Source organism: Bufo gargarizans, chromosome 3, assembly GCF_014858855.1.
Source record: "Bufo gargarizans isolate SCDJY-AF-19 chromosome 3, ASM1485885v1, whole genome shotgun sequence".
Classification (NCBI taxonomy): Eukaryota; Metazoa; Chordata; class Amphibia; order Anura; family Bufonidae; genus Bufo; species Bufo gargarizans.
In genome coordinates this window covers 87,054,128-87,070,596 of record NC_058082.1, presented here as the reverse complement: position 1 = coordinate 87,070,596, position 16,469 = coordinate 87,054,128, and the positions used below count along the sequence as shown (strand labels likewise).

The following is a 16,469-nucleotide window of genomic DNA, read 5'->3' as shown; positions in this document are numbered from 1 at the left end:
CAGCCAAATGCTTCAGAACTCATTGGACGGCGCTTCACAGTGCAGATGGACAATGACCCTAAAGCATACTGCAAAAGCAACCAAAGAGTTTTTTAAGGGAAAGAAGTGGAATGTTATGCAATGGCCAAGTCAATCACCTGACCTGAATCCGATTGAGCATGCATTTCACTTGCTGAAGCAAAACTGAAGGGAAAATGCCCCAAGAACAAGCAGGAACTGAAGACAGTTGCAGTAGAGGCCTGGCAGAGCATCACCAGGGATGAAACCCAGCGTCTGGTGATGTCTATGTGTTCCAGACTTCAGGCTGTAATTGACTGCAAAGGATTTGCAACCAAGTATTAAAAAGTGAAAGTTTGATTTATGATTATTATTCTGTCCCATTACTTTTGGTCCCTTAAGTGGGAGGCACAGATGCAAACTGTTGTAATTCCTACACTGTTCACCTGATTTGGATGTAAATACCCTCAGACTAAAGCTGACATTCTGCAGTTACAGCACATCTTGTTTGTTTCATTTCAAATCCATTGTGGTGGTGTATAGAGCCAAAAATGTTAGAATTGTGTCGATGTCCCAATATTTATGGACCTGACTATGTTTGAAATGCTTCTGCAATCTTCTGTGGGGCAATGCTGTTAGTTATATAGGTGAAAATGACACGACAGACTCCCCCAGGGGCAAACCATTGGAAATACTTTGAAAGTATATATGGGGAATAAAATCATTTACAATTGAAGGGGCTATCACATGATTAATGCAAAACATAAAAATACATCATCTAGACCAGGGATCAGCAACCTTTGGCACTCCAGCTGCTGTAAAACTACAACTCCCAGCATGCACTTTACTTGGCTGTTCTTGTAACTCCCATAGAAGCAAAAAGGAGGATTCTGGGAGTTGTAGTTTCAGAACAGCTGGGGTGTCGGAGGTTGCCGATCCCTGATCTAGTAGATGGCAACCTCTAACCAGGCTAGAGCCAGTCCTGTACCTCACATGGATCCAGAGATCTCCCCATCTCAGGGAGGACAGAGAAATAAATAAATAAAAAAGAGCAAAAGTGAATAGTTCAGGGGCTATACTACATTTTAAATTACATGCAATTACAAAACAGTAGAATATTATTTGTGGGAAAACCTCCTCAAGTCCCAGATAAGAAAAACATGGCTGCTTTCTTTGTGTAATGCCGTAACGTCATTAGGGGCTGGCATTTAGCGCAGATTGTCTAAGCAGGTAGGCACAGCGGTGTGGGGTGGTGGCCAGAGCTAGGAATCAATGGTAAACCATAAAGGGGCACAAGAGTCTTGATAAATCTTTTTGGCGGCACTATGGCTGCTATTACTTATGAGCGCCTGAAGCCAACACTATATTGCCCATATTCGGCTCTCCGGGGAGTGTCAAGGAAAGCTTATGGAAGCTGAATAGACAAGCCACTCATGGCGGTTTTAGATATTAGTGGGGGGGGTCTCAGCTCCTGAACCCCACTGTCCAGAAGTGTGGAGCAAAACACGTGACCCTTCAATGCGACTCCACAAGACCTAGAATACTTTACAATGGCTTAGACTCTAGAGCAGGGTTTCTTGACTCCGGTCCTCGGGACGCACCTACCGGTCATGTTTTCAGGATTTCCTTAGTATTGAGCAGGTCATATAATGAGTGTCCATGCATCAGGACCTACCACAGGTGTTCATTCTGTGGGATATTCTCAAATCCTGACTGGTAGGTGGGTCCTGAGGACCGGAGTTGGGGACCAGTGGCTTAGACCCAGTAAGCTGGAGACAGGCCCGCACCGGCCATCAGCCGCTTGTAATGTAAAGGTGATTTGCGTTACCTTTTTTCTATTAATATAACATTATTCGCACGCGGCCTGCTTTAAATCAATGTACATAACCTTCCAGATCACAACAGCGGCGTGGTGGATGACATGCTTAGTCTAAAGTCTAGGACACCTTTCCGTTGATCCTCGTACAGATGGGAATCATTAGAGGACTCCCATTAGAAACACTCTGCGCTCAAACGTATCAGGTTGCAGAAAACATGTGTTTTCGTTAAAAGAATTAAATCGGAGTATGTGGGCACAAATTAAGCATATTTGACAAATGCGGAGATTAAATATGTGAGCTCATGCAAACTAATAGATTGCATTCAAAATTTGGAGAAATACAATTACATTTCTATTGCAAAGCTAAATTACGTGATGCTTGAAATTCACCAGGAAAACGGAATGGGTCACATACAATACAGACATACGGGGCGCGGGTCAGGTGATTTCATTCGCAGCCTGCAGCAAAGTGTCCTGTCTACGCCAATAAGAGGCAGATAAGAGCAACAGGCGCTTACACAAGAGAGGTCAGTATCCGACATCGTTATACTAAGGAGCGTTTGCATGACAGTTTCTTTTCCATTCTTCTGATCCATCAGAAGAACAGAAAAAGAAAAAAAAAAAATAAACGGATCCTGTTGCACATTTGGCACCCGTTTGAGCCATTTCCATCTGAGATCCGTGTTTTCTGATGAAAAAAAAAAAAAAAAAAAAAGTACTGCATGCAGGACTTTTTTTTTCAGTCTAAAAAAAACTGATCTCAGGCGGAAACGGCTCAAATGGGTGCCAAATGTGCAACAGGATCCGTTTTTTTTATTTTCTACAGGAACCTGTTCTTTCTTATGACGGATTAGAAGAACAGAAAATTAAACGTAGATGTGAACTCTCCCTTAGGCCTCATGCACACAGTACTCATTTCTCTGCGCTTACCCTGTATATTAGGCACATGCGTGGTGAAGCAGGGCGAACCATCCTCAGCTTTATCGGTGCAGTATGCATGCACATGGTGCTGCTGGGGAAGAGCCATGGACTCTTTACACGATAAGTTTGATTTTAAATGTCTTTGGGGCCCTAAACTTCAGCTGCATAATGACCTCCAGGTTCCCTTTTACGTTTTTTACCCCCCTCTTCTCTCACTGTATAGTGCAGTGCACAGAGCCAGTCTGGAGGAGCAGCTCTCACTCTGGTGCACTAGGCCCGTCCATGATGGGGAAAGGTTGATAAAGCAGGTGCAAGTCTATTCCAGAAGCAAGGCACAATATATAAAAAAAAAACAAAAAAAAAAAACTGTCAGCAGATTTGCACCTTCGACACTGGCTGACCTGTTACATGTGCACTTGGCAGCTGAAGGCATCGGTGTTGGTCCTATGTTCATATGTGCCCGCATTGCTGAGAAAAATTGATATTTACTATATGCAAATGAGCCTCTAGGAGCAACGGGGGCGTTGCTGTTACACCAAAAGGTTCAGCTCTCTCTGCAAGTGCCCCACCCTCTGCACTTTAATTGACGGGACTGGGCAGTGAAAACATTATCACACCTGATCCTGTCAAAGTGCAGAGGATGCAGCAGTTGTACAGAGAGCTGAGCCTCTAGGTGTAATGGTAACGCCCCTGTTGCTCCTAGAGGCTCATTTGCATATAATCAAACATCATTTTTCTCAGCAATGCGGGCACATAGGAATATGAGACCAACACAGATGTCTTCAGCTGCCAAGGACACATGTAACAGGTCAGCCAGTGTCATAGGTACAAATTGCTGACAGATGCCCTTCAAGAACTAGGTAGTTGCAGAGCAGGGATCAGCAACCTCTGGCACTCCAGATACTGTGACACTACAACTCCCAGCATGCCAACATGCTCGGCTGCTCTTCCAACTCCCACAGAAGTGAATAGAGCATTCTGGGAGTTGCAGTTTCAGAACGGCTGGAGTACTGATTCCTGCTGAGTGTGGGATGAACCGATATTGATTAGAGTGCAACCACATAACTGAGCAGGAAGAGCAGAGTACCCCCGCACCATTTATGTCGCTAGCATCTTGCAAACAGATTCATTTTTGATGCACTGAAATTTTTTTTAAAAGAATGGTTGCAATGCATTTAATAACGGCTATAAAAATAGCTAAAAGGAGTACTGGTTCTGATTGAAGAGACCCGCTGTATGCAAATTACTGTGTGTCAACCAAACCAGAGACTCCTCAAAGAGGAACAGAGCCGCTCCGTGGACAACTGTTTCGGGGGTCCTTGGTCCTCGTTAGTACACGGCAGGATTGGTTGGCTGGATGAGATGCCTCAGACCAGGGGTGCACAACTTGCAGCCTGGGGTCCACAATGCAGTTGTGTGTGGACCCGTCATATCTGGCACCCCCATATTTGGACCTCCTGTTCTTTCAGTATTGAAGAGGAGGAAAATGGGGGAACGTGTCTATCTACATTGTAGTTTAGGGAGGGATGCGAAATGCTTGGCTGTTCTGGAAACCCTCTAAACTGCAATAATAATAGGTTTGCACGTGAGCGGCTACCCTCTACACTTTTTCTCTGGATTGACCAATGGCGGGGGGCCCCCATTCAGAAGAAATGTAACCTCCACCTTTAAAATATGGATGGCAAATATTGTCAGTATCTTAGATGGGCACTTGGGAGTGGAACTATTTAACAACGTGGCCCTCGGACCCCCAAAAAAAAATAAAAAATAAGTTGTGCGGCCCTACTGAGGAGTGCTACTGGTTCTCATTGAAGAGACCCAATGGGTGTATGGAAAATTATTCACATGCGCCATGGGGAAAAAGTATGCAAACCAGCTCAAGTCCGCCAAACCAGAGGCTCCTCCAAAAGGACTGCCGTCTACAGAAGGGTCTCCTCTCGCTGATGACTTGGCACGGGCAGCTTCATGCAGATCCTTTTCGTTTCACGCTCCAGTCCGACACATCTGAAACCCCCCACAAGCTGCAATGAATTCGCATTGCTCCATCCAACCTTTAATCACGGTGCCTCGGGGGTCATCTATACGCTCGCCGGTTTCCCGGGTTGAGTATTTTATTGTTTGCAGCTCGGCCTTGCTGGTAAGATTTCTGCAACACTTTAAATGAAAGATTGGAAGGTTTTGGCTGGTCCAGCCTGTCTACAGCAGTATCACAAGCACAATCAGAGAGGAGAGGAACGCCGCTGATTACTGCCTGCAAGGCCTCTATTATCAGCCTCACATCAGAGGGAGGGAAATGCTAGAAAATTCATGTCATAGTCCAAAAACGTTCTTAGTAACTGGGCGAGTTCTAGCTTAATGAAAACCAGTGCATCGCTACATGGGTTCTATTTTTTTTCCTCTCTTTTTTTTTTTTTTGCTTTGCAAATTTCAAATGAAAGGTTACCTGGCATATAAGGGAGATTGCTATACATACAAACTGCCACACGTCGGTCTTGTTATTCCCTGCGCTGCCGGAAGATGCACCTAATTTCTGGCGAGGCGCAATCCGGAGCTGCCTTGGATTTCAGTCTTCTTTTGTGTCAGAAAATTGGCATAGATAAATGTGCCAGGCCCTTGGACCCTCCACCACCCTACACGTGCGCAGTAATAGAGGCCAGGTATGGGATATGGCCGGCACATGCAGGCTACATTTGTATTCAGGCATATTAACTATATCCATTGGTGGCGCAGTGGCCACAGTCCCTCCCTTCTACTCGCCCTCTGTTCTCATTGGTGGCGCAGTGGCCACAGTCCCTCCTCCTCCTACTCAGTCCTGATTGGTGGCAGAGTGGCCACAGTCCCTCCCCTCCTCCTCCTCCTCCCCTCTGTTCTCATTGGTGGTGCAGTGGCCACAGTCCCTCCTCCTCCTACTCAGTCCTGATTGGTGGCAGAGTGGCCACAGTCCCTCCCCTCCTCCTCCTCCTCCTCCCCTCTGTTCTCATTGGTGGTCAGCGGCAGCCGCACACAGTGGGGAGGGAGGGACTCCCTCCTTCTCCACTGTGGCGGCTCAGGAGAACATGGTGCGCGCCGAAAGCGGCGCATGCCATGTTCTACCGCGATATGGCGATATAAACTAAATCTCTATCGTTGGCCAAATTTATATAGTTTATATTGCATATCGTCTCTATCACCCACCCCTACATAAGGCTAACATCTCTTCTGTCCCTATGAAAATCTGTAGTCCTGCTTGTGATATGGTCCTTTAATAGACATTTAATCGATCCCTGCACCATATTTAATAACACTAAAAATACCACAGCTGTCGTGAGCCCAAAATTCACAAGTCCATGTAATTTATCCCTTCGCGGCCCGGGGCACACCTTCTGCAATTATTTCACAACTATGTCATCAGCATCTGCCGTAATAATAGCACAAATAGGCTGCCCAAGATAACGCGGTCTGCCCTCAGTAAAGATGGCCACCGGACTCCCTGTAACGTATTCAAGGTCTTCTCTGCAACGGTATTATCAAAATACACACAACACAATGGAGGCCAGTACTGTGGACGACATAAGCACTTTCATCTCTACACATAGCAGATTTACTATGTAAAAGCGCCAGTTTTTTGGCACAATTTGGCCAAACAAAGAGATGTACACGCTTTTCACTGCATTTACCAGGTGAATTTGACATTTTTCTTATGTTTTTAGGGTACTTTCACACTAGCGCTATTCTTTCCCGGCTTAGCGTTCCGTCCTAGGGGCTCAATACCGGAAAATAACTGATCAGTTATATCCTAATGCATTCTGTAGTAGAGCAATCCGTTCAGGATGCATCAGGATGTCTTCGGTCCAGTCTTTTTGCCATTTCAGGACGGAGATAATACCGCAGCATGCTACGGTTTTGCCTCCGTCCAAAATTGTGGAACACTTACCAGAATGCCAGATTCAGCATTTTTTTCATTGAAATGCATTAATGCCGGATCCGGCCCCAAGTGTTCCGGCAAAACTGATCCGTTTTTTTGCGGTCTGCGCATGCTCAGACTGCAAAAAAAAATTGAAAAAAATAAATAAATGCCGGATCCGTTTTTCTGGATGACACCGGAGAGACTGATCCGGCATTTCAATGCATTTGTCAGACAGGTCAGGATCCTGATCCGTCTGACAAATGCCATCAGTTTGCATATGTTTTGACGGATCCCACAGGCAGTTCCGGCGACGGAACTGCCTGCCGGAATCCTCTGCCGCAAGTGTGAAAGTCCCCTTACACCTCAAATGACAAGGGGACGTGGCTTAGTGGAAAGGGGCATGGCTTAAATGCGCCAAAATTTCGGCGCTTTATTTCTTTTGAGTAAATCTAAGCCAAATGATAGGTGGCATAAATCCGGACTAGACAGATGCAACAGATTTTTATCATCCAGAATCGGCCACTATGGGACCAGCTGATCGATGGGGGTGCAGACTGTTGGGCCCCAACAGATGAAACATTGATAGCCTATTCTGAGGATAGGTCGCCAATACAAAAGTGAAAGCAAACCACTTTAAAAAGGAGCTGTCCGACCCCCAAAGCAATTTTAAATTATGGTCCTGAAAGTGGTTAGTATAAAGAGAAAAAGCCTCTCGCCTACAAAGCGGCGCACGCTCCAACTCCGAGAGTCCCACCCCAGCTGCTTCCGGTCCCCTGTGCGGTCCAGGACAGGAGGTCACAAGGGGACGAGACCCTTCGTACTTGGATTCTGTGCAAATGGTAAGAAAAATGGCGCAATCTCTTTATGTAATGACATGGCACAGGTCTTCGCTTATTGATAAGAGATTTAGGGTCTATTCACACGTCCGTAATTTGGGTCCGCATTCGTTCCGCAATTTGCAGACACATTCACTTTCAATGGGGCTGGAACGGATGCATTTTCGGGTTCTGCATCCGCATTTTCGGGATCCGCATCCGTTTTCTCGGAATCCGCAATTCCGTTCCTGAAAAAAATATAGCATGTCCTATTCTTGTCCGCAATTGCAGACCAGAAAAGGCATTTTCTATTATAGTGTCTGTGATGTGCGGTCCGCAAATTGCGGATCGCACATTGCAGGTGCCCGTGTTTTGCGGATCTTCAAAACACTTACGGATGTGTGAATGGACCCTCAGAGTGGATCCCAGAAGTCCATTTGGTTGTCTGGCCGTACTTCTATCACTACCAACCACACACAGCCAGTAAAGTGCCCTTTAATGTACGCCCTCCATATATCATCTGCCAACAGGACCAGAAACCTCTAGTAGTGTCACATAAGTAAACGCTGCCGCCTCTGCTGACAGGCGTAATCTAAAAATGAGGCTGCATTCACACCCGTTGCTGGGCTGTCCATTGCGGGTATAAGCTTGAATACAGTTTTTAAATGTATATCCCTGACAGAAACCCAGTGGGGGCTTTAACATGGTGTGAACCCAGCCTAACCTTGCGTCGCTCTATATGATATCACATCAAGTACAAGTGGGTTTGGGTCAGGTGCTGGATAGGGGATAGGTCATCAATATTAAAACACCTGGAAAACCCCTTTAGGGTCCATTCACACATCCGTAGAATGGGTCCGCATCCGTTCCGCAAATTGCGGAACGGGTGCGGACCCATTAATTCTCTATGGGGCAGGAATGGATGCGGAGAGCACACTATGTGCTGTCCACATCCACATTTCCGTAGCGCGCCCCCGATCTTCCGGTCCGCAGCTCCGGAAAAAAATAGAACATGTCCTATTCTTGTCCGCAATTGCAGACAAGAATAGGCAGTTCTATGGGGGTGCCGGCTGGGTGTATTGTGGATTCGCAATACACTACAGATGTGTGAATGGACCCTTAATCTAAGGGCACTTTCACACTAGCGTTTTTGTTTTCCGGTATTGAGTGCCGTCACAGGGGCTCAATATCGGAAAAAAATGATCAGTCTTATCCTAATGCATTCTGTAGTAGAGCAATCCGTTCAGGATGTCTTCAGTTCAGTCCCTCTTACAGTTTTTGGACGGAGAAAATAGCGCAGCATGCTGCAGTTTTCTCTCCGGACAAAAATCCTGAACACTTGCCGGAATGCCGGATCCGGCATTAATTTACATCGAAGTGTATTAGTGTCGGATCCGGCATTAAGTGTTCCAGCAAAACGGAACCGGCTTTCCGGTCTGCGCATGCGCAGACCTTTAAGAATGCAAAAAAAATAATTAATACCGGGTCAGTTTTTCCAGATGACACCGGAGAGACGGATCCGGTATTTCAATGCATTTGTCAGACGAATCCGGATCAGTCTGACAAATGCCATCAGTTTGCGTCCGGATTGCCGGAATCCTCTGTCGCAAGTGTGAAAGTAGCCTTACAATGTATATTAACTGATCTGAGAAAGATGACGGACCCGAGCCTTTTCTCAACCCATGTAACTGTAAATACATACAATAAGGTAAGGAAAAGAGGGGAAATAGTAACAAATGAGATAACATTGTGTCACTCCTCACTTGTTCTGTCTCCATATGAAACAAATTTACAAAATTCCTAAAATGCGGCATCTCATGTATCAAACTGAAGTATAAAAACAGGAAAGATTGAGCCCGGCCATAGTGGTGGGATTACAGCAGCAGCTGCTCCTTCTATGTTTATGGCGCGGTAGGTTTGATCCTTCCAAGCAACACTTTGAAATATCCATGAAACGAGCTCGATAATAAACGCGGTGGACCAGCTGAGCGGCGAATAAAATGTAAGTCCGAAAGAAGGGAAGGACCCTGTGTGGGGGAGGGAGATATGCGGCCTCAGTAGGAAGATAGAAGGATCTATGTCTTGGTCCCTTTGCTTACTCCAATACATCTAAAATAAAATATGAAGCAAGTCTGCAAACCTTGATTTTAACAATCTCCTGCCGTTTAGTGTCGGCAGCTCTCCGCGGATCAATGTGACTCCACAGTTAGGGTCCATTCACACGTCCGTTGTTTCTTTCCTGATCTGTTCCGTTTTTTGCTGAACAGATCTGGACCAGATCTGGACCCATTCATTTTCAATGGGTCCTGGAAAAAAACGGACAGCACAATGTCAGATTTTTTTTCAGGACCCATTAAAAATGAATGGGTCCAGATCTGTTCAGCAAAAAACGGAACAGATCAGGAAAGAAACAACGGACGTGTGAATGGACCCTAAGAGACAAACTCTGCATCGCATGATCAAATAGTGATCTATTAAAGGGGATGTCCAGCGCTTAAGGATAGGTCATCAATATCTGATCAGCGGGGGTTCGATACCCCACGTGCCCCGCCGATTAACATGTGAGCGCTGCTTCCTCTTCATTACACTGCCTGTTGTCTCGGAAGTGCAGTGTAAGTACACGTGAATGGAGCGAGGGCTTGTCATTACACTACACCGCCGCTCCAGGGGAGACAACATGTAGTGGAATGAAGAGGAAGCAGTGCTTGTATGGACCGCCACTTCCTCTTCAAACAGCTGATCGGTGGGGTGCTGGGTGTCGGACCCCTGCCGATCAGATACTGATAACCTATCCTGAGCATAGGTCATAAATATACATGGCTGCACCACCCCTATAAGCTGGCCATACACATTAGATACACGCCAGCGGGACTGGACAGCCATCTAATGCAAGGGTCAGCAACCTCTGGCACTCCAGCTGTTTTAAAACTACAAACCCCAGCATGCTTCATTAATTTCTAAGGAAATTCCGAGAGCAGCCATAAAAGTGTGCATGCTGGGAGTTGTAGTAGACAAAGATCTGGAGTGCCAGAGGTTGCTGACCTCTAATCTTATATGTATGGTGGGCCCCTGATGGCATAAGTCAGGGGAAATAAGGATCGGACATGTTGGATTTCAGCTGTCCAACCCGTTCTGTTCCCTGGGAGACAAGCTATTGCTAATGGCGGTGACTACCTCTTCCAACTGAGAACACATGCCTGCTCGACAGAACCAGAAGAGTATGAGGCGGATGGGGACCGACAGCTGCCGGCCAGTCTTAGTCCACCCCAGACAGGGGCAGATGGAAGGAATACATAACCGAATGATCACTTTACACAGACGTTTGTTACCATGACGACATATACGTCTGCATAGGAACTGTCAACATAATGACCATATTTGAAGTTGCTTTATTTTTTTAATCTAAATGTGTTGGAACAAAAAAAAAATATAAACACGTTCACACATACAATACAAACAAGAAGCAAGGGATATCATATAATAGCCCTTTAATATGAAAAGCTCCCAAAAGTCAGAAAATTTAGGCTGGGTTCACACCTGAGCGTTGCGCAAACGCGCGTTTTACGCGCGTTTTTGTCGCGCATTTTTATGCGCGTTTTTTGTAATAGCAAACGCGCGTCAAAACGCTCCAAAGTCGCTCATGTACTTGTTTGAGCGTTGGGCGTTTTACAGCGCGATCGTACACGCTGTAAAACGCCCAGGTGTGAACCATTCCCATAGGGAATCATTGGTTTCTCCTTGTTGAGCGTTTTACAGCGCGTAGGAACGCGCTGTAAAACGCTCAGGTGTGAACCCAGCCTAAGTGCACCAGAGTGGATCTGCTGCTTTTTATGCTGCAACTTTTTCCTTAGGCCTCCTGCACACGAATGGGTGCGCCCCGTGGCCGTGCTGCGGGCCGCAATGCACGAACACCGTCCGTGGGGCAGCCGCAGCAGATCTCGGACCCATTCACTTTAATGGGTCCGCGATCCGGCCGTTTCGCAAAAAGATAGGACATGTTCTATCTTTTTGCGGAACGAAAGTACGGGACGAAACCACACGGAAGCACTCCGTAGTGCTTCCGTTCCGCACCATTCCGCATCTCCGGATTTGTGGACCCATTGAAGTGAATCGGTCCATATCCATGATGCGGACTGGCCACAGAACGACACCCGTGTATTGTGGATCCGCAAATGCAGTCCGCAATACGGCAACGGGAAGCACAGGAGGCCTTAAAGGGTTTTTCCAGTTATGTAAAGTTATCCTCTATCCACAGGATAGGGTTAGGGTCTGACGCCACACAAAGGGTACGGCTACATGAACGTTGTGCAAAATTCCATTTAATGGTGTCGCAAAGAAAGTCCATCTTGGACAAATGTTTTTCTCGCGTCACAGCATTAAATGACAAGAAAGTCGTGCAACACATTTTGCCGTGTAGCCATACCCTTAAAGTCAATGAAGAAAAAAAAAAATATATATATAAAAAATAAAAATAAAAATTGAGCGTGACTAACATGCCTGGATTTTTGGCGACTGTTGTGTCGCAGTATGTCACGTCTCACATTGCGGCATTATTGACAGACATTACGTGAATTGTCGCCATGTAGTTGTACCGTTAGGCTACTTTCACACTGCCGTTTTGGCCTTCCGTTTGTGAGATCCATTCAGGGCTCTCACAATCAGTCCAAAACAGATCATTTTTACCGTAATGCATTCTGAATGGAAAAGGATCCGCTCAGAATGCATCAGTTTGCATCCGATCAGTCTCCATTCCGCTCTGGAGGCGGACACCAAAACGATGCCTGCAGCGTTTTGGTGTCCGCCTGATGAAACTGAGCCAAACGGATCCGTCCTGACACACAATGTAAGTCAATGGGGACGGATCTGTTTTCACTGACAATATGGCACAATAGAAAACGGATCCGTCCCCCATTTACTTTCAATAGTGTTTAAGACTGATCCGTCTTGGCTATGTTACAGATAATACAGACGGATCAGTTCTGAACGGATCCATGACGAATCCGCACAAAACGCGAGTGTGAAAGTAGCCTAAGGTATATGGACAGCTTAACAACAAGAACACGGAGAAGCAAAATAAAGGAGCCTCAGACTTTGTTACAGACACTGAAAATTTGTTCCATGGAGCACGGACTGCTGTCCGCATCTTTTGCAGCCCCATTGAAGTGGATGGGTCTGCACCCGAGCCGCAAAAAATGCGGCTCGGATGCGGAACCAAGCCACGGTCGTGTGCATGAGGCCTTATTCTCCAGTTTTTATACACGAGTGAAAAACAGGATTTAAACCGGATGCAATACTGATGGAAAAAACTGAAACACTAAGGGTACTTTCACACTAACGGCAAGGAACTCCGGCAGGCTATTCCGGTGGGTGAACAGCCTGTCAGATCTGTGCTGCCGCTAGTGCACGCGTGCCCCTGGACTACCGTTCCGGCCCCATTGACTAATGGGGGCAGGCCGGAGTTCTGGCGGCAGCACGGTAGCTCATGCCGAGAGGCAGCCGGAACAAAATTACGACATGTAGTCAATGGGGCCGGAGTGGTAGTCCGGGGGCACGCGTTCACCCGCCGGAACTCCTTGCCGCTAGTGTGAAACTAGCCTTAATGCAATCACAGAAAAAAAACAATTCAACTTGCGGCAAAAGTATTTCCCTGAGCATGACTTATATGAAAGAATGATGGGCCTGTTCAGGGATTAAAGTTCAGTTTTTATACATGTGCGTGAAACACGGATGCAATCCTGATGGAAAAAACTGAAACACTGAACGCAATCACAGTAAGGCCTCATGCACACGATCCGCATGAGGCCGCAAAATGGGGTTCCATTGTTCCGTAATCCGTTTTTGCTTCCGTGTGTCTTCCTTTATTTTTAGAGGACCACCAGATATAAAGGAAAGTAAAAAAAAAGTCTAAGACAGGTTTGCCATGCAAATGATAGGGAAAAAAACGGACGCGGACGCACGGACACAGATGACAATCTTGTGTGCCTCCGCGTTTTTTTAGCGGTCCCATTGACTTGAATGGGCCCGCGAACCGTTTTCCGCGAAAATAATAGGACAGGTTATATTTTTTTGACGGACTAGAACCACGGATCACGGACGCGGATGGAAAACGGTGCATTAGCCGAGTTTTCAACGGACCCATTGAAAATCAATGGGTCCGCAGAAAATCACGAAAAACGGCACAACGGACACGAAATTAAAAAACGGTCGTGTGCATGAGGCCTAAATCAACAGATTCAACTTGCAGCAAAATCATCACTTTTTCCCCTGAACAGATCCTGGCTCATCCTGCATCGCTTGTGTGAAACAGGCCAAAAAGAAGGGGCAGATGGAGAGGATGATGGGCCTGTTCAGGCAGCAGAAATTCCAGTCGAATTTTGGAGCATATTCTACACCAAATCCACGCCCTGCTGATCTCACAGTAGTCTGCACGATCATGAACCTGTCCTCTCTCCTCACACGTCTGGTTTAGTAGGTACTTGCACTCCCCATGTAATAACAATTCTGGAGCATCTATTCTTATGTCTGTATGTTGTGCCATTACTGGATTATTCCTGCTGGAAGTTTACAATAAATTGCTAGCAGTCTGCAGTGAGGATAAGGAGGGGTGTTACAAGTAGGTGGGGTGCCTCACTGTGTCCAACCACTGCTGCAGGGGTCAGATTGGTAACACCCATCTGTACCTTTAGGCCGAATGCACACGGCCGTGTTCCGCGGTATGCCGGGCTGGATTTCTGTTCAGAGCAGGAGCGCACGGCGTCATTGGTTGCTATGACGCCGTGCGCTTCATGCCGCCGCTGCACTACAGTAATACACTTGTATAGTGTATTACTGTAGTGCAGCGGCGGCATGAAGCGCACAGCGTCATAGCAACCAATGACTCCGTGCGCTCCTGCTCTGAACAGGAATCCAGCCCGGCATACCACGGACCGCTCTTGTCCGCGGAACACGGCCGTGTGCATTCGGCCTTACTCTAAGCTGCTGACAGCCAAAGTTCTAGTGGAAATAGAGGAACTGCACAATTGTGGACACAGGTGAGGGCTGATGGTCCATTTAACTCTATGGCGCTGTTGGAAATAGATCGCTTCTACTCGGCCATCTCTGGCAGTCCCATAGAGTTGAACAGAGCAGCGGACATATATGACGCACCATTCAAAAGGGGACCGCGTGGCCCTGTTCTCATGGTCAGCGGGGGTCCCAGTGTTGGAACCTCCCACCCGCTGACCAGACACTTAAGCCCTATGCTGTGTGTAGGGGATAGGTTGTGGTCATAGGAAAACCCCTTTAAAGGGTGTCTGTCACCACACTTTTCACTATTAAACAGCACATCCGACGCGGCATCCCAGACCACCCGACGCGGCATCCCAGACCATCCTACGCGGCATCCCGCCAGCGATGGAAATCGCCCTTTAATGACTTCAATAGAGAGAGAATGATACGAGCCCAGGCCCCCAATGACAGTGACATCACACAGCGGGCACCGCCTGGCACAGGACCACTACAGAGAGGGTGACAGGCTTTGCTGGGACTTGTAGTCCCACCACAGCTGCTAACCCTCAGTACGCACACCCCTGTCCAGCTTCGGAGCAGACAGCCAGACACGGCCACACTCATTACCGCAATGTCCTGTCCCCGCACACAGCCTGCACCCCGCCGCCCGCTCACCTCTGCGCACACCAGCAGCACTCCCGGGCTCCTGTATCCGCCATTCTTCACTAGCAGCAGCCCGGAATACACTGCCCCAGCACCGGCCAGGGCCACTCCAGCCATACGAGTCACTCCTGGCGCTATCCGTATCCCGGGGCCCCCGAGGGCCACCAATTTACGAGCAAATCCAAGGAATCCCGTTCTCCAAGCCGCCATTTTCCCGGAAGTGTCAGCTGTCACTGGACGCTGAGGTCTCGCGAGAGAGGCAGTTCACCTGGCGTGCGGATGACGTCACCGCGGCTGACTAGGAGCCGCTGCCTGGGCTGGGCGCGGAGTCACTCACCTGGCGGGTTGTCAGAGGTGTCAGGGCTGGGCTCCCGTGGTTTGGGGCACTGTGTGTAATACCTCACAGTCACAAGTATTAGTACATTCACTGCCAGTCATTCCTCTGAGAATGGCAGGGCTCATGTGCGCAGTGCTACTACAGGTCGGCAGGGGGGGATTTGGCATTTCTAGGGCCCCAGGCAAAGTTATGTCTAAGGGCCCACATGGTACTGCTAAGCTCCGCCCTATTGGGCCTAAGCTCCTCCCCTCTCTACATCCTGCACCTGAACCCATTGTGCATGCCTGTCCTAACTTTTTATTTTTTTAAAGGGATTGTCCAAGGATCTGATAATTGATGATCTATCCTAATGTAAGGAGGGGTCCAGTACCAGAGAGCCCTGCCCATCAGCACCGAAGCCTTCTGGCAGAATACTAAGCACAGCGCTGTCCATTGTATAGTGGCCGTGCTTGGTATTGCAGCTCAGCCCCATTCACGTGAATGGGACTGAGCCGCACCTAGGTCATGTGACCGATGAACGTGACGTCACTGGCCTAGGAAGAGGCTAAAGTGCGCATGGGCCTCTTCAAATAGCTGATCAGTGGGACCCCCACCGATCTAATATCGATGACCTATCCTGGGGGTGTGTGCAGGGCCAGTTTTAGACAAAATGTGGCCCTGGGCAAAATCAAAAGGGGGGCCCCGAATCTTGTAATAATGTACTAACAACACAGTTACATCCTGTCAATTCCGGCGCTCCCTCGCAGATTTACAGTGATGAGCGGGAGGTGCCATATTCGATTTCGCAAATATTGGATTGAATATTCGTCATTATTCTATTTATCGCAAATAATATGCGATTTAATTATTCGCGTATTGCGATTATTATTTTTTCAACTGTATAAGGAAACTTTTCTATAGTGATTTCTATACAGAATAATAGAGCATTTTACATCTGATGATTGTAAGTTGTGGTCCACTTGGGGGACCTAACAAAAAGAAAAAAAAATGTAAAAAAAAGTTTGGAAAATATAAAAAAATTAAATTAAAATCACCCTCATTCCC

The 16,469-nt window shown here is 47.3% G+C and overlaps 1 protein-coding gene across 1 annotated transcript in view; it reads right to left on the bottom strand.

Annotated features, from left to right (window-relative positions):
• Window positions 1-15,326, bottom strand: part of MICU2 (mitochondrial calcium uptake 2) — a 267,192-nt gene extending 251,866 nt beyond the window's left edge. Inside the window, exon 1 of the mRNA XM_044284689.1 lies at window positions 15,101-15,326. Coding sequence (XP_044140624.1) covers window positions 15,101-15,298 — 198 coding nt within the window. The 5' untranslated portion in view covers window positions 15,299-15,326. The remainder of the gene's footprint in view (window positions 1-15,100) is intronic.
• Window positions 15,327-16,469: the final 1,143 nt, after the last annotated feature.